The sequence below is a fragment of the Neophocaena asiaeorientalis genome, unplaced genomic scaffold, assembly GCF_003031525.2.
Source record: "Neophocaena asiaeorientalis asiaeorientalis breed wild unplaced genomic scaffold, Neophocaena_asiaeorientalis_V1.1 scaffold236, whole genome shotgun sequence".
Classification (NCBI taxonomy): Eukaryota; Metazoa; Chordata; class Mammalia; order Artiodactyla; family Phocoenidae; genus Neophocaena; species Neophocaena asiaeorientalis.
In genome coordinates, this window is record NW_020173418.1 from 846,638 (window position 1) to 867,011 (window position 20,374).

Here is a 20,374-nt window from a genome sequence, read left to right on the forward strand (position 1 = left end):
CTGTGCTAGATCAGCCCAAACAAACCTTAGGATCAATCTTTGAAAGGCCAAATTGATCCCAAGTAACTTACATGCATGCCAGACAAAACTAATGCTCTGTAAAAGAATAAAACAAAATCTAACACAGAATAACATAATATTTATTTATAATGTCCAACATTTAATAAAAAATTACCAGGCATGCAAACATGTCCCATAACCAGAGCAATAAATCAACAGAAATGATAGATTCAGTCAATCGAAATAAATGCAGAAATTACAGACACGATGGAATTAGCAGACAAGAATGTTAAAAGCTCTATTATAGATATGTTCCATGTACTCACAGAGAGGAAAATATGAACATCATGACAAGTGAAATGGAAGATATAAAAAGGACTGGAATGGAATCTCTAAAGATGAAAATACAAGACCTAAAGTGAAAACTTCAATGCATAGGATTACTAAATTAGACACTGCAGAACAGTTCTACTATAATCCAACATGTCTAAGCATACAGCTGTTGTAACAGCTATGCTCTCTCCCTTTTAAAACTCACTCTGGGTTCTACCCATAACTATAGGTTTAATGCCCACCACCAGTCTTCATGTCCATGTACAGTCATTCAGTCATCTAAAGATCTTCCTCTACTCAATTCCTCAGGAAGGGCTCTTGGAAACAATATTTTCTGAGTTCCTGCTCATTGATAAACTTGTGTCCTTTTTACCTGAAAAGTCAGTTCTGCTAGAACATAAAATCCTTGGCTCACATTTTCTTTTCTCAGTGCCATGAATATGTTACTCAGCTTTCTTCTGCATAAAGCCTTGTCAAGTCTGATGATAAACTCATTTTCTTTCCTTTATAACTATTATTAGTCTTTTCCAAGAACCAAAGCTAAAAGTCAGTTCTTTAAAAAAAGACTAACAAAATATATAAACCCCTGACAAGACAGGTCCAAAGTACAGAAAAGATACAAACAACTAAAATCATGAATAAAAAATTGAGCAATACTACCTATTCACAGACACAAAAGAAATCACAAGAAGTCATTATGAAAATCAATTAAGTTACCTGTGTGTACAACATCCTTTTACTTCTATGTATCATCTGTCAACTGGAAAACCTGAGATTTGAATTTACCAAGATGTTCATGTTTACATTTTTTAATCTACTGATATTTCTAAGCGTAAAGTGACAATATATACATTTAATAACTTTAAGTTTAAAAGCTAACTTTCATGCTGAATCATTTTAAATTGATGACTAGAAGAAAAGAAAAATTCAATCTGAGTTGCATTACTGATATAGTCAACAACTTTGATGGGCCTCAAAGGCATTATACCGAGTGAACAAAGCCAGTTTCAAAAGGTCACATACCATACGACATTCTCGAAATGACAAAATTATACAGATGGAGAACAGATTAGTGATTGCCAGGGGTCAAAGATGGTAGAGGAAGTTGAGTGTGACTATAGAGGGACAGCAGGAGAGAGATCTCTGTGGTGATGGAACACTTCTGGATCTTAATTGTGGTGGTGGTTACATGAATAATCACATATGATAAAATGGCATAGAACTATGCTCACATTGTACCAATGTCAATTTGCTGGTTTTAATATTATACTATAGTTACCTAAGATTGTACCACTGGGGGAGTCTGGAATAAGATTATACCGTGACCTCTCTACTTTCTTTGCAACTTCCTGTGGGTCTATTATTATTTCAAAATAAAAAGTTTTAAAAATTGCTTCATACATACCTAATTTCATGTTCCACTTCAAAGAACCCAAAATAGAAACCCAAAAATAGGAGATTAATCTGAGTACAGCTTATTCAAGAAAGAACAGGATAACACCAGCCATTCGTGGACCCCAGCTCAAAGACACACCCCTAACCTTACATCAAGACTAGCAAGGGACTTCCCCGGTGGTCCAGTGGTTAAGACTCTGTGCTTCCACTGCGGGGGGCACGGGTTCGATCCCTGGTCAGGGAACTAAGATCCCACATGCCATATGGCACAGCCAAAAAGAAAAAAAAAAAACAAGACTAGGAAATAAATATGCATATATATTTTAAGAATAAAAAGTTTTTAAGGTATTATGTACTATTTTTATAGTTCTTTTGCTTAATTGACTTTTTGGTTCACCAAAAAAACTACCAATCACATTAGACAGAAGGACTTTTACTGTAAATATAAACATGGTAATGGTAGTGATTATGTAGCTAACACTTCTTAGCTCTGTATTTGTTGCCTCCTCAAGAGAGTTGTGAAGGAAGATGGCAATTCAAGGAACTCCACACAACAACCAGAAAAGAGTACTGAAGAAGTAAAAGGCATTATATATGTAAAAACCAGATATATGTCTGCCATACAATGGGTACTCCATTAGAGGCAGCTGGTTACAAAGTCCCAGGCCTGAGGGATCTAAATGTCTCTGATCAAGAAAGTCTAGGATTAGTGTCTATATTCTCTATAATAGACATATTAAAACTTTTCACAGTCTCCAAAAATTTTTCCTTTCTAAAGTCACTGAAAACTTCACAGGCATTTCAAATAAAAACAGCCATAGAAAAATAGATTAGCTAACTGTTACAGCTAAGAAACATGCTTCTACCCCACATATTATTCATTACGCAGGTGTCAATCCTGCTCCCAATACAAAAGCCTACTTAAGGAAGGGGACCCTTCCCACTCCAGGTGGGAGAGACATCCCCAACAAGGTAAGTGTAAAACCCATCAGCATAAGGCTGGCATCCACAATATATGTTTTCAGGAAAGATTCCAAAGAGTAAACCATGTCTAAGTTATTCCTCAGGGTAAAACAACAACATTCATTCCTCACATTTAATAAGCAATGCTGGAGAAATTGTATAAAACCAAGGTCACCAATCACTTTTTTCACACTATTTTCATTTATCTCACAGCTTCAACACCCATACTACATTTTTCCTCTATCCAAAACCTAGGTCTCTTCACTTATTCCTAGGACCTAGGTCTCTTCACTTATTCCTAGGAGTTCGGAAGACTTCTGAATAGTACTCAAATGTCTAAAGAAGGGCCAAGCATTGTATATTACACTAAATAAACCAAAGGTAAAATGGTAATCACTCTAAGGCATAAGTGGTGTTTCTTTTTATGTGTATCTGCCTGACTCATTGTAGGCACTCAACTCAGCATTAAACCGGTTTTAGATCAAGATGCTAAAACTCATATTTAGCAATTATTCAATTATAATTACTAAGGAAAAAAAAACTTCATTAGGTAAAGTTCTTTACTTCAAAAGGTTTTGTAAAATATATAAACACTAATACAAAAACAATTCTTGGGACTTCCCTGGTGGTCCAGTGGGTAAGACTCTGCGCTCCCAATGCAGGGGGCCGGGGTTCAATCCCTGGTCAGGGAACTAGATCCCACATGCATGCCGCAACTAAGAAGTCCACATGTCTCAACTAAAGATCCCGAGTGCGGCAACTAAGACCCAGCACAGCCCAAATAAATAAAATAAATTTTCTTTTAAATTTTTTTAAATAAAAACAATTCTTAAAATCAGTTTGCCTGAATCTCAGGATTTTGTAAATAAGAAATTATTCATCTCTCACTTCCCCCACCCCTGCTTAAAAAAAAAAAAAGTCAAAGGAAAACAGAAAGTAATTACTAAATAAAAGGTAATGTTTAAATTAAAAAGTCACTACTTTGCCAATTCTTAACCCACTTCTTCTTGGGTCAACCATCCCATCACCCACAACATAGTTCTTAACACTTGGCTCTGAAACCAACTGGGACTCCACACTTAAAAAAAAAATGTAAGAAGGGCAATAATGCTTCACTACAAATACCTAAGATCAACTGCTTACAGAATACATGACTTGCGTCATGCAGTAGGTAAGACTGTATTTAAACAAGGTTAAGATTACTTGAGAAATACTTAAAATGGTTAACCTCAGGGAAGAGGGAAAAAACACATATACACAACAAAATATTTCAGCCATTTCTTTCTGAGGGCAACAGGGAGTTACAAACAGTTTTTCCATTTGCAAACAAAACTAACTTGGGATAAAGAAAAGACTACAGAAACATCATCATTATTTATTTGACAATTTCTGGACAAGCATGCAATTACCTTAAAACAAATTATTAGAGAGTCTAAGGCTAACATTTTGTTTCCACATGTTCTTGATGTGAAAATCCAAGCACTCCTCTTAATAAGACCAATGAGAATACAAAACAAACAGCTCAACTGAACCCTTGTCTCTCCAGAAACACAAACACAGAATCCCATAAAAATGAGTGAGTTTCTGCAGGACATAATAAATGACTGTATGTCACTTCTCCCCCACATAATTAACTGAACATCTCAAAAAGTATCACTAAACAGTCACCAAGATATGGCTAAGAATGATACAGACCTCTTAAAATATAATAACAAAAAATTTTTGCATAACTGTATCTCGTTTCTTGCACTTATAAATAACTAATTAAAATGTAGCCACACACACTATAAACAGAGCAATAAAAACTGACACAATAAAAGGTACACTTAAAGTTATAGAAAACAAACCTGCTTCTCTAATATGGCAAGATCTGATCTGCATGCCCTTACATATCCTAAAGAAAGGGTTCACCAGAAGTTTAACACCAGGAAAAAGGAATGTCAAAATCCCACCTGTATATCTGTTTTCAACCATTTGGAGTCAAGTCGAGCCTGAGCAGCCAAACAGAAAGAATCAGAAGGCATCTTTCCCCCGATTTCCTCCCAGTCGTCAAACCTGCAAGTAAAACAGAAACGCTGAAGACCTGAACCTTTTCAGAATTTTACAAAGACCCTACCGCAAGATTTAATGCGGCAAAAAGAGAGAACAGGAAGGAGGGAGAGGAGAAGCTCTGGAGGAGGGGAGTGAGAGGAGGAGAGAGGGAAAGAGAAAGATGGGGCGAGAAAGGAAAAAGCCTACTTCCAGTCCAGGTAAGAGTCACACACGGGATTCGCCCGGGTCTGTACCACGTCGGCGAGACCTTGAGAATGGATGGTTACAAGACCAAATCACAATGTCATCCCCTTCCCTTAAATCCAAAAGGTAAACACACAGACTGCAAGAAGCCCACATCTCAACGACAAATGACACCAGAACGCATCCTCCGCTTTACCTCAAGCCAGAACTGGTGCGTGAAATAAATTAACCAAAATTCACGTCTGCAGAAAAATCCAAAACAATAATCCCTTGGAAATGAAAAGACAGCCCGAGACGCGCGCCGCGGGCGGTCCGTGCAGGCCCCGGTCCGGCGGCTGCGCCAACGCCCGCCGTGCCCCGGTTTGGCCCGGCCCCGGCCTGCACCGCCCCAGCGGCCGGCCGCCCTCGCCGCCCCCCGAGGACGAAGACCGGACGGCAGAGGCCCGGCTGCCTGGCTCCAGCGCGTGCGGACACAGCCCCAAAAGCCACGAGCTCCGCCGGCGCTCCCAATCCCGGGGCCTGCAATCCCGGCGCCTCCAGAGGCCGGCGGGGCGGGCCGACGCGGGGCTACGGCCCACGCTGCCCAGCCAATCGCATCGAGGCGTCTCCGCAGGGCCAGCCAATGGGGAAGAGGAACATCCCCGCCCCTTCTGCCGACTCTCCAAGTTTCCTTCAATCCGGCTCCTCTTCCTCCTTGAGCTCACCCCCTTGCGGTCAAGGCCAACCGAAGACGCCGAGAGGCGGGATTTCCGCCGCACGCACGCACGCACACGCTCCTGAACCGGACTTCTGCCAGCGCTCTCAGAAAGCCAGCCGGTGGGAGACACCATGGTGATGCAGGATGGCTCAGGCTTGGTCGGCGCTAGGGCTGAAGGTGAGGCGGGATGCGGTCTGCAAGAGCCTCTTGCTGCCTGTCCCACTGAATGCAACCAAAACCTTGCGCAGAATACATGGAGCAGCTGGTAGCAGGGGGATCAGAGAAGGAAATGAGAGCTTTTAGTTCCACTAAACCAGTAGCCAGAAAACAATGCTTAAGAAATTTAAAACAAAGTCATACAAAGTATGTTCTCTGATCATAATAGAATTAACTACAAATCATTAAGAGATACAGGACAATCTCCAAACACTTGCAAGTTAAACAATACATTTCTAGATAGTCAAAGAAGAAATCTCAAAGGAAAAGAACTATTTTGAATTGAACAAAATTAAAATGCAGCATCAAAATTTGTGGGCCTCAACTAAAATACTGATGAAAGTGAAATTTATAACACTAACTGCTTATCTTAAACGTGATAAAGACCCCAAATCAACAATCTAAGCTTACATTTTTTTATGTTCCCATTCTTTATTTTCCTGATTTCTAGACTTTATTTTTTTTAATTATTTTGGAGTATAGTTGATTTATTGATCAATACAATGTTGTGTTAGTTTCAGGTGTACAACAAAGTGAATCAGTTATACATACACAGATATCCGCTCTTTTTTTAGATTCTTTTCCTATATAGACCATTAGAGGACTGAGTAGCGTTCCCTGTGCTAAGCTTCCATTTTAAGAAACTAGGAAAAGAAAAGCAACACACACCCAAAACAAGAAAAGGGAGGAAATAATAGAGGAGAAGAAATAAATGAAATTGAAAACAGAAAAACTATAGAGAAAAATCAATTAAACTAAAATAAAACCAGTCATTTGAAAAGATTATAGGCTATGATGAGACCTCCAAAAAGAGGGAAAACACACAAGCTACCAATATCTGGAATGCAAGAAAATTTATCACTGAAGACCTCAAAAGGACAGTAAGGGAATACAGGTTTCCCCAACTATCCAAAAGAGAATTCCTATACAACCTTTCGGAATGGAAATGTTGTAAAGCAAAGAAAGGACACATCTTGCCAAGGGATGCACGAAGTAAATTGCGATAAAGCTCAGATACTCACAGACACAATTCAAAGCTATGGTGGCTTGATGATGAGTTACTGAGTGTAGTTCCCAGGGAAGGAGCTTGGTGGTGCCACTTGCTGCTTGGGGTGCAGGTACCTCTATAACAGCTCACAACAAAACAAATGCTGAATGCTGTTTTCATTTTTTGCCTTTTTTCATAAAAGGGAAAATTCTCTTTGGGATTTCTTTTGGTCAGCAAAAACAGGTAGTAATGCAGGTCTTTTCATAGAAGCAACATGGCATAAAGTGAGCTTTTGAAAAGCAGGGGGTACCTGTCCTAGAAACAACTCTATACATACAGATTTGACAATTTATATGAAATGGGCTAATTCCATGAAAGTCGTACACTACCAAACTCACTCAAAAAGAAATAGATAACCTAAACAGGGTTAAAGAAATTAAATTCACAGTTAAAAACCTTCTAAAAAAGAAATCTCCAGGCCCAGATTGTTTCATTGGTGGATTCTGGTTCTACCAAATATTTAATAAAGAAGTAACACAAATTCTATACAAACTCTTCCAGAAAATTGAAGAGGAGTGAACATTTTCATTCTATAAGCCCAGCACACCCTGTTAACAAAACCAGAAAAAGACATTACAAGGAAACTTAAGACCAATATCCCCTACAAACATAGATGCAAAAAATTTTAGCCAACTTTTTGCAAATAGATTCCATCACCATATAGAAAGAATAATACATCATAACCAAGTGGAGTTTATCCCAAGAATTCAAGATTGATTTAACATTCAAAGCATCTCACTAGATACCAAAAAATGCTTTGGAGAAGATCCAACATCTCATTATAAACACTTTCAGCAAACTAGAAAGGGAGGAGAACTCCTCAACCTGATAATGGACACTTATGAAAACCTACATGCAAGCCAAAACAGTCTTGCAAAAGAACAAGGTTGTAGGACTCACACTTCCCGATACAAAAACTTACTACAAAACTATAGTAAACAAAACAGTGTGATACTTCCAAAAGGATAAACATATAGATCAATGGAATAGAATACAGAACCCAGAATAAACATTCACATATCTGGTCAATTGATTTCTGACAAGACCATTCAATGGTGAAAAGACAGCCTTTTCAATAAATGGTTCTGGGAAAACTGGATATCCACATACAAAAGAATGAAGTTGGACCCTTACCTTACACCATATATAAAAATTAACTCAAAATTGATCAAACCTAAAAGTAAGAACTAAAAGTGTAAAACTTTTAGAAGAACACATGGGGGGAAATCTTCAGCTTCATGACATTGGATTTAGCAATGATTTCTTAAATATGACATCAAAAGCACAGGCAACAACAACAACAAATAAATCTAAAGCTTTGTTTATCCCTAATCTTATTTAAGTTCCTACTTCTCATCTATTTCCCCCACCTCTACCCCTACCTCTACCCCAAACCCTGTGGAACTTACAGACTATCTTCAGCAACATCTTCAATTGATTTTTTAATATTCTCATCATATTACCGATATAATGAAAAACTTGTTGTTCCCTGTGGGAAACAGTCATTTTTTATTCTCCCACATCTGTACTTCTTAGGGCATGAAGATGCCCTAAGGCATGAAGATGCAATATCATTCCCTGCCACTTTTAAACCATTTTTCCTCCTGCTTCACTTAAGAAAACAAAACAAAAGAAGACAAAAAGCCAAACTTCTTTGAAACACTGCTATTTGACGATACCACCCTCTGCTCCTGATTCCAATAATCCATACTCCCTTTCATCACTTCTCATGTTCACTGAAGAACACGAGTCACCACCCAGTTCCCTAACTTTCAGCTCCTCAGGGCCTCACTTTTAACCATCTTACTTCCTGCTCCACCTGAGCCACTAACCACCATGACCAGTTCCATTCACCAAATCACCTTGAAGATCACAGTTGTGAGCCTCTGACTCTTTGATCACTTGCCCATGATCTCTAATCAGTTGTTCCTCTCTCCCTCTGTTGTACTTGCCTGGCAAACCTCAACACTGGGTTAGTCCACTCCACTCACTGGGAATGTGGCTGAACTCCTGAGGTACACACTTGAGTATCTACTCAATATTTTTTCCATTCCCCTGGTGCTGAAGAGATCTCTGGTACTCAGGATACAACAGGCCTGAGAATGAAAAACCAGCTAGCTGTGGAGCAGCAGAGTGGAGGGATAGAAGGAGACCCTGGAAGATGTACATGCACCACTCACCCAGTCTTGAGCCCATTCACCCTAAGACTTAACTAAGGGTAGAAAAAATAAACAACCAGATGTTATTGCAGCCAGAGCACCCTAACTGATAGAACTTCTCACCATGAAAATTACCATCATAATTTCTTTCTGTAGCTTCTTTCTTGCCTCTGTTATTGTGGATAAATCTTCCTATATCTAATAGGTAGACAATCCCCCTGCTAGGGCTCTGGATCCACCCCCTCACCTATCAATGACTCCACTCAAGTATTAGTCCTTGCCTCACTTCCCCTCCATCTTACTCTCTCTGCTGCATCTGGCCTATCAGCTTATAAATATGCCAAGGATCTTAGCTTTAAAGACCCTCCTTTGAGCTCCACATATCCCTTCAGAAGCTACCTCATTTCTCCCTTTTTTCACAGCAAATTTTTTTTTCAAGTAGTCTCTACTTTCTCCCTTTACTTCTCCATCCCACTCTCCTTTGAACCACACCAGTCAGGCTTTGTTCCCACCACTTCACCAGAACACTCTAGGATAGGTTACCAAGACATTCACTTGGCCAAATCTCATGTCAGTCATCGGTCCTCACCATGTGTGAGCTCCCAGTAGTAAGTTCACAGTTGTTCCCATCTTCATTATTGAAACCTTTTCTTCACATTTTCCCAGGTTTCTTCCTACATGACTGGAAATTCTTCATCAGTCTCCTCATTTTCCTGACCTTTCTTTATTGGAATGACCCAACCTTATTCCTCGACTCTCTTTTTTTTATTTTTTTTATTTTACATTTTTTAATTTTTTGGCCTCACCATGGAGCATGCAAGATCTTTAGTTCCCCAACCAGGGAGCAAACCCGTGCACCCTGCAGTGGAAGCGCAGAGTCCTAACCACTGGACCACCAGGGAATTTCCTCAGCTCTCTTCTTTACCAACAGTTACTCCCTGGGTGGTGTTATCTAATCCTGTGGCTTTCAATGTGCTAATAACTCCCTGATTTGACATCTTTCATTAAATCTAAGATGTGTTGATGCCATTATTTTCTTAATCTTACTAAAAGGTGTCAGAAAAGATGTCATAACTGAGTCACAACTTCCACTTGTCTGACAGCCATTGATAACAGGATGCATCCTGATTTCAGAGATATTAATACGTGGAAAATGTGTACCTCAGAACTGAAGGAGTAAGATGTATATATCTCCAGTTCTAAATTTCACAGTCCTACATCCAATGACCCATTTGGAAGAACAATATGTATCTCAAATTTAACATGTTCAAAAGTGAATGTAGGGTCTCACCTCTCCACCCCCTACTCTTCTCAGTAAACAGACTACCTTTCACCCAGGTGCTCAGGCCAAAATTTGTTGCAATAAAAATAGAAGTCAAGGGGTTTTTTTCCCCTCTTCTGAGAACAAGGAAAATAAAGGGCACAGTGAACAGGCTAGAGAAGAAACATGACCTGGCCTGAGCGAGTTAATCACTCCTAGTTTTATTTTAACTGTCACTAATCTGTAGTGTCTGTAACTAGATTTGTACTTCACAAAGCTAACCTCACTCCCTGACACTATGTAAATTACATTCTGCACCTATCACCCCTGACTCTGTGTGAGTTACATCCTGTGCCTGTCACTCCCTAACCTTATTACATCATGGCGGGCATACATTCCTTATGCCCCCTTGTAACAAATCCCTGCCCTGTAGCTTTTGCGTTTCAGAAAGAAGGTTGCCGGCCCATAAACCAGAAACAAACTGACCCAATTACCAGGCTGCCAGACCCCAATTACCGGGCTGTCTGACACCAGCTATGACTGTTTTGAAGTAATGCAAGGGAAAAAAGAATGCAAGACCTTCACTACTTTGATCCTTATAATATACCCGGGACAGCAAGCCCTGTGTATAAAATCTTCTCTGATTCCCAGAGGAGGAGGGCACAGTTCTTGAGGTGCTGGCCTGCTGTGCCTTCCCTTTGCCTGGCAAAGAAAATAAAAAGCTTCTCTATTTCTTATCCTTCAAATCTCTGTCTCCGTATTTCTATTCGGCATTGGTGCACAGGGAGCCAAAATTTGTTGGCAACAAACCTTTGGAATCATCCATAACTCTTCTCATGTCCAACATCCACTCCAAGAATAAATCCCATTGGCTCTATCTTGAATTAGATCACTTCCCATCACCTCCACAATAATGTGATCCAAAACGCCTATGTCTCTCACCTGGACCTACACAAGAGCTTCCTAACTGCTCCCCCTGCTTCCATTTTCACGCCCCTATCATCTGTTCTCCACCCAGCAACAATATGATGCTTCTCAAATATGCTTCAGATTACCTCTCCTTGACCAAAACCCTCTAATGGCTTCTCACCATACTTCTAATAAAATCTAAGGTCACTATTGTGCCTACAGGTTATACCTGATTTACTCCTGACTCCTTTGTCCTTTCTTCCTTCCACTTTCTTCTTCACCCACTTCACTCCAAGCACAGAGGTCTTCTTGCTACTTCTTCAACATGCCAAACATGTTTCTGTCCCAGGGCCTTTGCACTTGCTGTTCTCTCTACTTGGAAAGATCTTTCCTCAGAAATTTGTCTGGCTTTCATTTGTTTATACATGGCTCAAAGACCCCACCATCTGTCTGACTCACACCCCAACTTCCAATGTCCAAGAGAGGATACCTCCTTGATTATTCCCAGGCCATGGAGGGGGTCCCTCTCTCTTGAGGCAGGTGTCCACCCTTGGGTCAATCATCAGAGTCAAGAAGAAAGTCATGTGGTACAAAACACCTACTTAGACCCAGTCCTTCAGTAGAAGCTATAGGTTCGATGTATGTATTTTCAAATAAGATGCATGAGTTGGGTAGGCACTTGTAAATGTCTATTACAATTTCTTCACCTCTCTGATTGGTCAGGTTTGCAATGATTAAGAGGAAGGGCAGTCAGACTTCTTGTGTCAAATCTTGTTTCTGCCACTTACTAGCTGTGTGACTTTTGGCAAGTTATTTTGTCTCATTTTAAAATGAGGATAATAAAAGTATTCACCTCATAGAGTTACTTTGAGGAATGAGATAATTGATGCAATGTGCCTAGAACAGTACCTAGTAAGGTCTTAATTTATGTTAGCCACCATCATCATCACCATCACCATCATCATTATTCCCCTTGGCCTCACTCTAGCTCCAGTTAGTTATTCAGAGCTGAAGGAGACCCCAAACTCCAAAACTTATCCCCAAGGAAAAGACAAAGAAGAAAAAGAAAAGATACTTTTATCCCACCAAAATATTCCTCCATGTGCTGTAGAGTCAGAGAGACCTGAATTCTGAGTTAGCTACCTTCTTTGTGACCTTGTGGAAATTGTTTACTCATTTTCTTTATCTATGGTATGGGGGTATTACTGCCTACCTCTTGGAACGTTCACACAGTCAGAGACAATGTATGTGAGGTGTCAGGCAATCTGTAACCACTCAATAACCAGCAATAGCACCGGAAAGAGTTCCTCTTCCTTTCCAGGCGTATGGAAGGTTGTATTTCCCCTTGAAGTGAGGTAGTGTCATGTCAGTGGGTCATGGGTAGAAGAGGCATGCATCACTTCTGGGCTGGAACATTAAGTTGCTGATGTGAGACCCTCTACCATTCTCTTCTTCTGCATGACAATTGTAGGAGCAGGTGCTGAATTTACGCCTTCATCAACCTGAGTCCCTAAGTTATTGTGAGAGCAGTGGTCCCACTGTCAACCCATATTTGACATGTAGCTTGACCAAGAAACAAACTGTTGTGGGTTTTTTTTTTAGTTACTGGGATTCAAGAGTTATTTCTGCAACATAGCTTCACCTATTCTGATGATACACTTTTCAGAAGAAGCCAGATAATAAGTGTGGAATGACATAATTAGGGAAGCATTGTTTTCAAGTCCTAATAACATTGACTCTGGTAACTCACACTAAAACCATTGAGTAAATGATTGATGGGGAATTGGGCATTCCTACAGCAACACTACCCAAATGGCTTTCTAGTCACAGGGGGAAAACCTTAATTGTCCTGACTGACGTCATCCTAATCGAGTGGCCACTGTTAGAAACACTTATGAAAGGTCAACTAGATATTTTGAGCTTCTGATGCAATATGAAATACACAATATTACCCATGATACATTCTAGTTGTTTTTAATGTCTTCATTAAATCTATCAAGTCTTTAGGCTCTTATAACTTTTAATTTTATTTATTTTTATTATTATTTTTTTTTTGCAGTACGCGGGCCTCTCACTGTTGTGGCCTCTCCCATTGCGGAGCACAGGCTCCAGACGTGCAGGCTGAGTAGTTGTGGCTCACGGGCCCAGTTGCTCCGCGGCATGTGGGATCTTCCCAGACCAGGGCTCGAACCCGTGTCCCCTGCATTAGCAGGCAGATTCTCAACCACTGCGCCACCAGGGAAGCCCTATTTATTTATTTTTATTTATTTATTTGGCTCTGCTGGGTGTTAGTTGTTGTGTCATGCGGGCTCTTAGTTGCGGCATGCAGGATCTAGTTCCCTGACCAGGGATTGAACCTGGGCTGCCTGCAGTGGGAGCGTGGAATCTTAACCACTGGACCACAAGAGAAGTCCCATAGCCTCTTATAACTTTTGAGTTATAAGAAACATAGGAATTAGAGGAACAAGCTGAAATCATCACAAGAGAATAATTTGACCTAGTCTCATCAACAACTCAGTGCTGTAAAGAAAGGGTCTGAATTGGATAAAAAGAGAATTAAGAGATACTTAAGTGATTTAAGAGATCAAATATAAATGCAGAGTCCTGGACTGGATACTTTTGACAATCTCCATTTAAAAGTCACTTGGAGATATAAAATAGATAGCTAGTGGGAAGCAGCTGCATCGCACAGGGAGATCAGCTCCGTGCTTTGTGACCCCTTAGAGGGGTGGGATAGGGAGGGTGAGAGGGAGATGCAAGAGGGAGGGGATATGGGTACATATGTATACATATAGCTGATTCACTTTGTTACACAGCAGAAACTAACACAACATTGTTAAGCAATTATACTCCAATAAAGATGTTAAAAAAAAGAATGATTATATGTATATGTGTAACTGAACCACTTTGCTGTACACCTGAAGCTAACACAACATTGTAAATCAGCTATACTCCAATAAAATTTTTAAAAAGTTATTTGGAGGACAATAGGAGAAATCTGAATAAGATCTGGGCTTTAAATTATGTGAATATATACTGATATTGGAAAGGTACGTATCATTAATGGGGAGAAAACAAGTTGAAAAACAGAATGTATAGGATGAAAACATTTTAGCAAAAGAGTGTGTGTGTATGCATTGAAAAAGGTCTGGAAATGTACATTCTAAGGGGTAAACAGTGATAAAATTTGGACAGTGGGAAAGGATGTTATTATTTTCTTAGTTATGTTTATCTGTATTTTTGAATTTTCTGAACATATAAAGATTAAATTGTACTCTAAAAATAAATAAATAAGACTTAATTACAAAAAAAGAGTGTAACAATTTCTTTTAGTTAACTGGCAAAATTTTATTTCTGGAAATATGATAGAATAGTTTTCTGAGAAAAAAAAAACTGCCACTTAAAAACACCTAGACATATTGGAAATGGTATTACAGTCTAAACATAACCAAGTTTAAAAACTTCGAGAGTATCTCTAGGGTCAAATGCAAATAGAAACTGAGAGCTAAAGCAATGATAGAGTGAGAAAGACTTTGTGACATGAAAGTAGTTGCCCATACTTGGAACCTAGACACCTGGGATCCCAAATCTGACAGACAACACTTGGAGCACTGGGAATAAGTGCTTGTACTGGGAGCCTGAGTATGGGACCAATAAGTAGGGGAGATGAGGCTGCTCACCCTGGGGAAGTTACCCACATTCAGAACTTAAACACCTGGGATCTACCAAGGAGAAGAAACATAGGCTTGTTGCCCAGAGTAGAGGCTCATTCCCAGAGCTTAGAGACTTGGGGTATAACAAGTAGAGGAGACAGGGCCTTGACAAACTGGGAGGAGGTAACTCTACTTGGAAGATAGACATGTAGGACCCTCATAATCTGAACCTGGAGAACTGGATTCAAACAAGTAGCAGAGACAGCTTTGGTGACCTAGTAACTGTAACTCATACTGGGAACAAGAACCTGAGATCCAACCAGAATAGGACACATGGCTTTTGTGCCTGGCTGTAGAAGATCATACTCAGAACCTGGAGACCTGGTATCCAACAAGTAGAGAAACAAGGCCTTAGTTCCCCGTGCATAGAGATATTGAATCCCACAAGCAGAAGAGACAAGGTCCTAATGCCTTTAAGCTAGGTGCCCATATTTAGAACCTCTGCTCATGAGATCAAACAAGCCATGGAGACAAGGCTTTGGAGCCCTAAGAGTAGTAGTCAACATCCAGAATTTATACTAAGAATCCAAAAGGCAAAGGGGCCTGTGACTCAGTGCCAGGATACTTTCCCATAATCAGAACCTGAGATCCACAGCAAGAAACTAACACAACATTGTAAAGCAACTACACTCCAATTAAAAATTAAAAAAAAAAAGAGAGAGAGAACCTGAGATCCAATAAGCAGAGAAGGAACAGTGCTCTTGGTGTACTTGCCGGCTCCCAGATTCTAGAGACTTGGGAATCCACAAAGCAGAATATATGAGACCTTCTTGCCTGGGGAAGATTTGCCACTATTGGCAACGCACAGACCTGGAATCCAACAAGCAGAGGACACAAGACCTTGCCCTGGAAGTAGTTGTTCACTATCTGAACTTGGAGGCCTGGATTCCTTCAAGCTGGGGAGCCAGGGTCTTTGTACCTTGGGAATGGTTGCTTATGCTGAGATCATAGACATCTGAAGTCAGCTAAGGAGAAGGGACAGAAAGCATGGGTGCCCCTGGTGTTGTTGCCCATTCTAGGATCTTAGCAACTGGAAATTAACAAGCAGAGGAGCCTGTGCCTCTGTGCCTAGGGATTATTTGCCCATACTCAGAACTTAAAGATATGAGATCCAACAAGCAGAGGAAAATAAACATGGTGACCTAGGAGCATGTAACAGTTTTTGGACTCTAAAGATCTGGGATCCAAAAAAGCAGAATATATGAGACTTTTTTGCCCAGGTAGACGTTGTTCCAACTCAACATAAAGGTCTGGACTCCAACAGGCAGAGGACACAAGATTTTTGTGCCCTGAGTGTAGTTGCCTGTACTCAGATGAGAGATCTGGGGTGCAATAAGCAAAGAATACACTGCTTTGGTGACCTGGGAGTAGTTCCTAGAAAACTGGGAATTATCAAGCAGGGAGACAAGGTCCTGTGCCTTAGAAGGTATACATACTCTAGACTTAGAGGTCTGGAAAACAAAGAGCAAAGGAGGCAAACTCTTAGTATTGTGGGGGTAGCTCCCTACAACCTGAACTTAGATAACAGGATTCCAACAAGCAGAGGAGATGTGGTCTTGGTGACCCTAAGGTTATGTGCCCATACTCAGAGCACAGAGATCTGGAATCTATCCAGCAAAAGAGATGAGGTGCTGATACCCTGAGTGTAGTTGCCATACTTAGAATGTAGTTACCTGTGGATTGACATGTATACACTGATGTGTATAAAATGGATGACTAATAAGAACCTGCTGTACAAAAAAATAAATAAAATAAAATTCAAAAACAAAAAAAGAATGTAGTTACCTGGGATTGCAATAAGGTGAGGAGACAAGACGTCGTATTCTCACAGCAGCTGCCATTCCCAGAACTAGAGACCTGAGACCCGGTAAGAAGAAAACAGAGCCTAGTGCCTTGAAAGTTGATTCTCTCACTCAAACCTTAGAAATTCGGATTCAACAAGCAGATAAAAAATTTTTGTTGTTTGGGAAGTAGTGGGTCATACTCAGAAACTAGAGGCTCATTTTTTTTTATATAAATTTTTTTCTTTTCTTCTCTTTATTTTTGGCTGAGTTGTGCCTTTGTTACTGCGTGCGGGCTTTCTCTAGTTGCAGCGAGCGGGGGCTACTCTTTGTTGCGGTGTGCAGGCTTCTCATTGCGGTGGCTTCTCTTGTCGCGGAACATGGGCTCTACGCGTGCAAGCTTCATTAGTTGTGGCTCGTGGGCTCTAAAGCGCATCCTCAGTAGTTGTGGCGCACGGGCTTAGTTGCTCTGCAGCATGTGGGATCTTCTCCGACCGGGGCTCAAACCCATGTCTCCTGCATTGGCAGGTGGATTCTTAACCACTGCGCCACCCAGGGAAGCCCTAGAGGCTTTTTTTTTTTAATTTATTTTATTTTTGGCAAACCCATGTCTCCTGCATTGGCAGGTGGATTCTTAACCACTGCGCCACCAGGGAAGCCCTAGAGGCTTTTTTTTTTTAATTTATTTTATTTTTGGCTGCATTGGGTCTTCGTTGCTGCGCGCGGGCTCTCTCCAGTTGCGGCGAGCAGGGGCTACTCCCCGTTGCGGTGCGCGGGCCTCTCATTGTGGTGGCTTCTCTTGCTGCAGAGCATAGGATCTAGGCCCGCGGGCTTCAGTAGTTGTGGTTTGCAGGCTCTAGAGCGCAGACTCAGCAGCTGTGGCGCACGGGCCCAGTTGCTCTGCAGCATGTGGGAATATTCCCGGACCAGGGCTCGAACCCGTGTCCCCTGCATTGGCAGGTGGACTCCTAACCACTGCACCACCAGGGAAGCCCAGAGGCTCATTTTTAATAAGGGTATTTGACCAGGTCTTTGTGCCCCAGGAGTATTCTCCCAAACTTGAATAGAGACCTGAGATTCAATACAGAGGCGACAAGGTCCTGTTACCCATGATTGGTTCCTAAACACCAGATATCCAACAAGCAGAAAGCTAGTTTTATTACTCATAGGTCCTGGAGGGTACACTGCATGCCTGGGGCCATATAGCAAGGTTACAGATAGAGAGAAAGTACATACACATGTGGGGTTCTGCCCAGGGTTTCATGGGTTCACTATCGGTGAATTTAAAACATAAAAGCAAGGATTAAAGTGCAAGAAGGGAAAATCAGGGTTGGTCAGTTATCTAGGTCACCATGGGCTTTCTATAATGGGAACTTCATGGGTGGGCTGGCTCTTTATCGAGTTCGGTAGCTGGCAATATGTTTATTCAAGATGGACGTCTTTGAAATGGATGACTGCAATCAAAAGCTTAATATCAGGCACTTACATTACATTCAAAAAAGCTGATTGTCAAGCACTTACACTACACATCTGGGATCTAACAAGCAGTGGAAACAAGCTTTAAAGCTCTGAAAATAAGTGTACATACTGGGAACCCAGAGATGTTTATCCAAAAAGCAGTGACCTTGCTGACCTGGGAGTAGTTTCCTATACTCGGAACCAAAACCTGGGATCCAACAAGCAGAAGACACAAGGAGAAGTGGTCATATTTGGAACACAGAGAACTGTTATGCAATAATCAGTGCCTTGGGTGCCCTGAAGGGATTGGCCTCCCTGCATCTCACAGTGACAGGAAATGAGGTCTTAGTGCCTGGGGTATTAGTATCATACTTGAATCCTAACAATTTGGGATCTGACAAACTGTGAAGATATGGCTTTGGAACCCCTGAAATAGGCGTACATACTTAGAACCTAGAGATGTATCGATATAAGCCAACAAAGAAGGAATAAGGCCCACTTGGAACCTAGAGATCTTGAATGTAAAAGTAGAGAGATGAGGCCTTGTTGCTTTGGGAGTTTCATGTTTCACTTCTTCATGTTCTGGAGACCTTTGAATAGTGAAGCAGTAAGGAAAAGGCCAGGGTAACTGGAAGTAATTGCCCATTCTCACAGTATATATATTTGTTTTCTACCCAGCACAGGATTTAATGTCTTGGTGTCCTGGGTGAGGTTGCCCATTGCCAGAACCTAGACCCTCTGGATCTAACACAAAGAGGAAATAAGGCTTTCTTGCCTAAGGAATGCTGGTCCAGAAGTGGACTCCAGTGATTTCAAGAAGAGCAGAAGTGGCACTGGAGCCCTAGCTGTTTGCTATAGATTGAATATTTGCATCCCCCACCCCAAATTCATGTGTTGAAATGAATTCAAATCTCTAGGTTTTGAGAAAACGCAGTTACTCCTGGATCATAAAGGCCTTGTTTCCTCTGGGTGTTTAATCTCAGGTTATAGGTTCTGCGTATGAGAAAGTATCCCCATTGCCCAGTGTGATGTTATTAGCATATGGGGCCTTTGGGAGGTGCTTGGGTTATGGGGTTGGAGCCCTCATGAATGAGATTAGTACTTTAATAAAAGAGACCCCACAGAGCTCCCTAACCCCTCCCCCCATATAAGGATACAGCAGAAAGAGAGCCAGCTGACTTAGAGGAGGTGGACCGTCACCTGACACCCAATCTGCCAGCACCCTGGTCTTGGACTTCTACCCTCCAGACTGTGAGAAATGAAAATCTGACAGCTATAAGCCATCCAGTTTATACTAGCAGAGGATGTTTGCTACAGTAGGCTGAACGGAGTAAGACACATCATTGCCCATATTCAGAACCTAGGGAACTTGGATTCAAGAAGCAAAGGCAACAAAGCCATGACGCTGCGGCAGTAATTGCTCTTCCTCAGAACCTATAAACATTGGATCCAACAAAAGAGGAGACAAGGCTCTGTTGTCCAGAGAAGAGTTGCCAATAGTTGGATCCTGGACATTAGATAAATAACAAGCAAAGAAGACAAGATTTGGTGTCCTGGGAACACTTGCTCACACTCAGAACCTATAACTTGGGATTCAACAAACAGAAGAAACAAGCCCGTTATGTCTTGGGAGTAATTGCCCATACTCAAAACCCAGAGGATTGAAATAGCACAAGCAGAGGAAAAATGGTTTTCTTGTCCATTACAGAGAGTAGTATTCAAACTCTAAACCTAGAGATCTTGATTCCAAGAAGCAGAGGAGTCAACGCCTTCTTGCTCTATAGTAGCTGCTCTTTCTTAGAACCTGGAGACCTGGAAACCAAAAGGGAGAAGAGACAAAGTTGTAGTGCCTTGAGTAGTTTCTCCTGCTTGGAACCTAGGAAACTAGGAGCCAAGAAGCCTTTATCTCTTGGAGTAATTGCTTGGAGTAATTGCTCATACATGCAACCTGGAAACTGAGATGCAAACAACTAAGAAAGGGTCTATGCTACCTGCAGAAGTGGAATTTAGACAACCCCCTGCACACGCACACAGGAAACCACAATTTTTGTAGGGATTTGAGACTTGTAGACTAGAAAAATTCTGCCTGGTGCAGAAAAAAAAAACTGTTTTAGCATTTAATGAAAAAAAGTTTTAAATCTCATCTAAGAATTTTTAAATATAGAACTACATAGTTTTGAGGTTTGAAACTGACACTGTCTTCATG

At 41.0% G+C, this 20,374-nt stretch overlaps 1 protein-coding gene across 1 annotated transcript in view; it reads right to left on the reverse strand.

Moving 5' to 3' along the window:
• HERC2 (HECT and RLD domain containing E3 ubiquitin protein ligase 2) overlaps positions 1-5,459 on the reverse strand; it is a 228,790-nt gene extending 223,331 nt beyond the window's left edge. Inside the window, exons 1-2 of the mRNA XM_024747286.1 lie at positions 5,123-5,459; positions 4,644-4,746 (exon numbers count right to left, since the gene is read on the reverse strand). Coding sequence (XP_024603054.1) covers positions 4,644-4,715 — 72 coding nt within the window. The 5' untranslated portion in view covers positions 4,716-4,746; positions 5,123-5,459. The remainder of the gene's footprint in view (positions 1-4,643; positions 4,747-5,122) is intronic.
• Between the last annotated feature and the right edge of the window lie 14,915 nt (positions 5,460-20,374).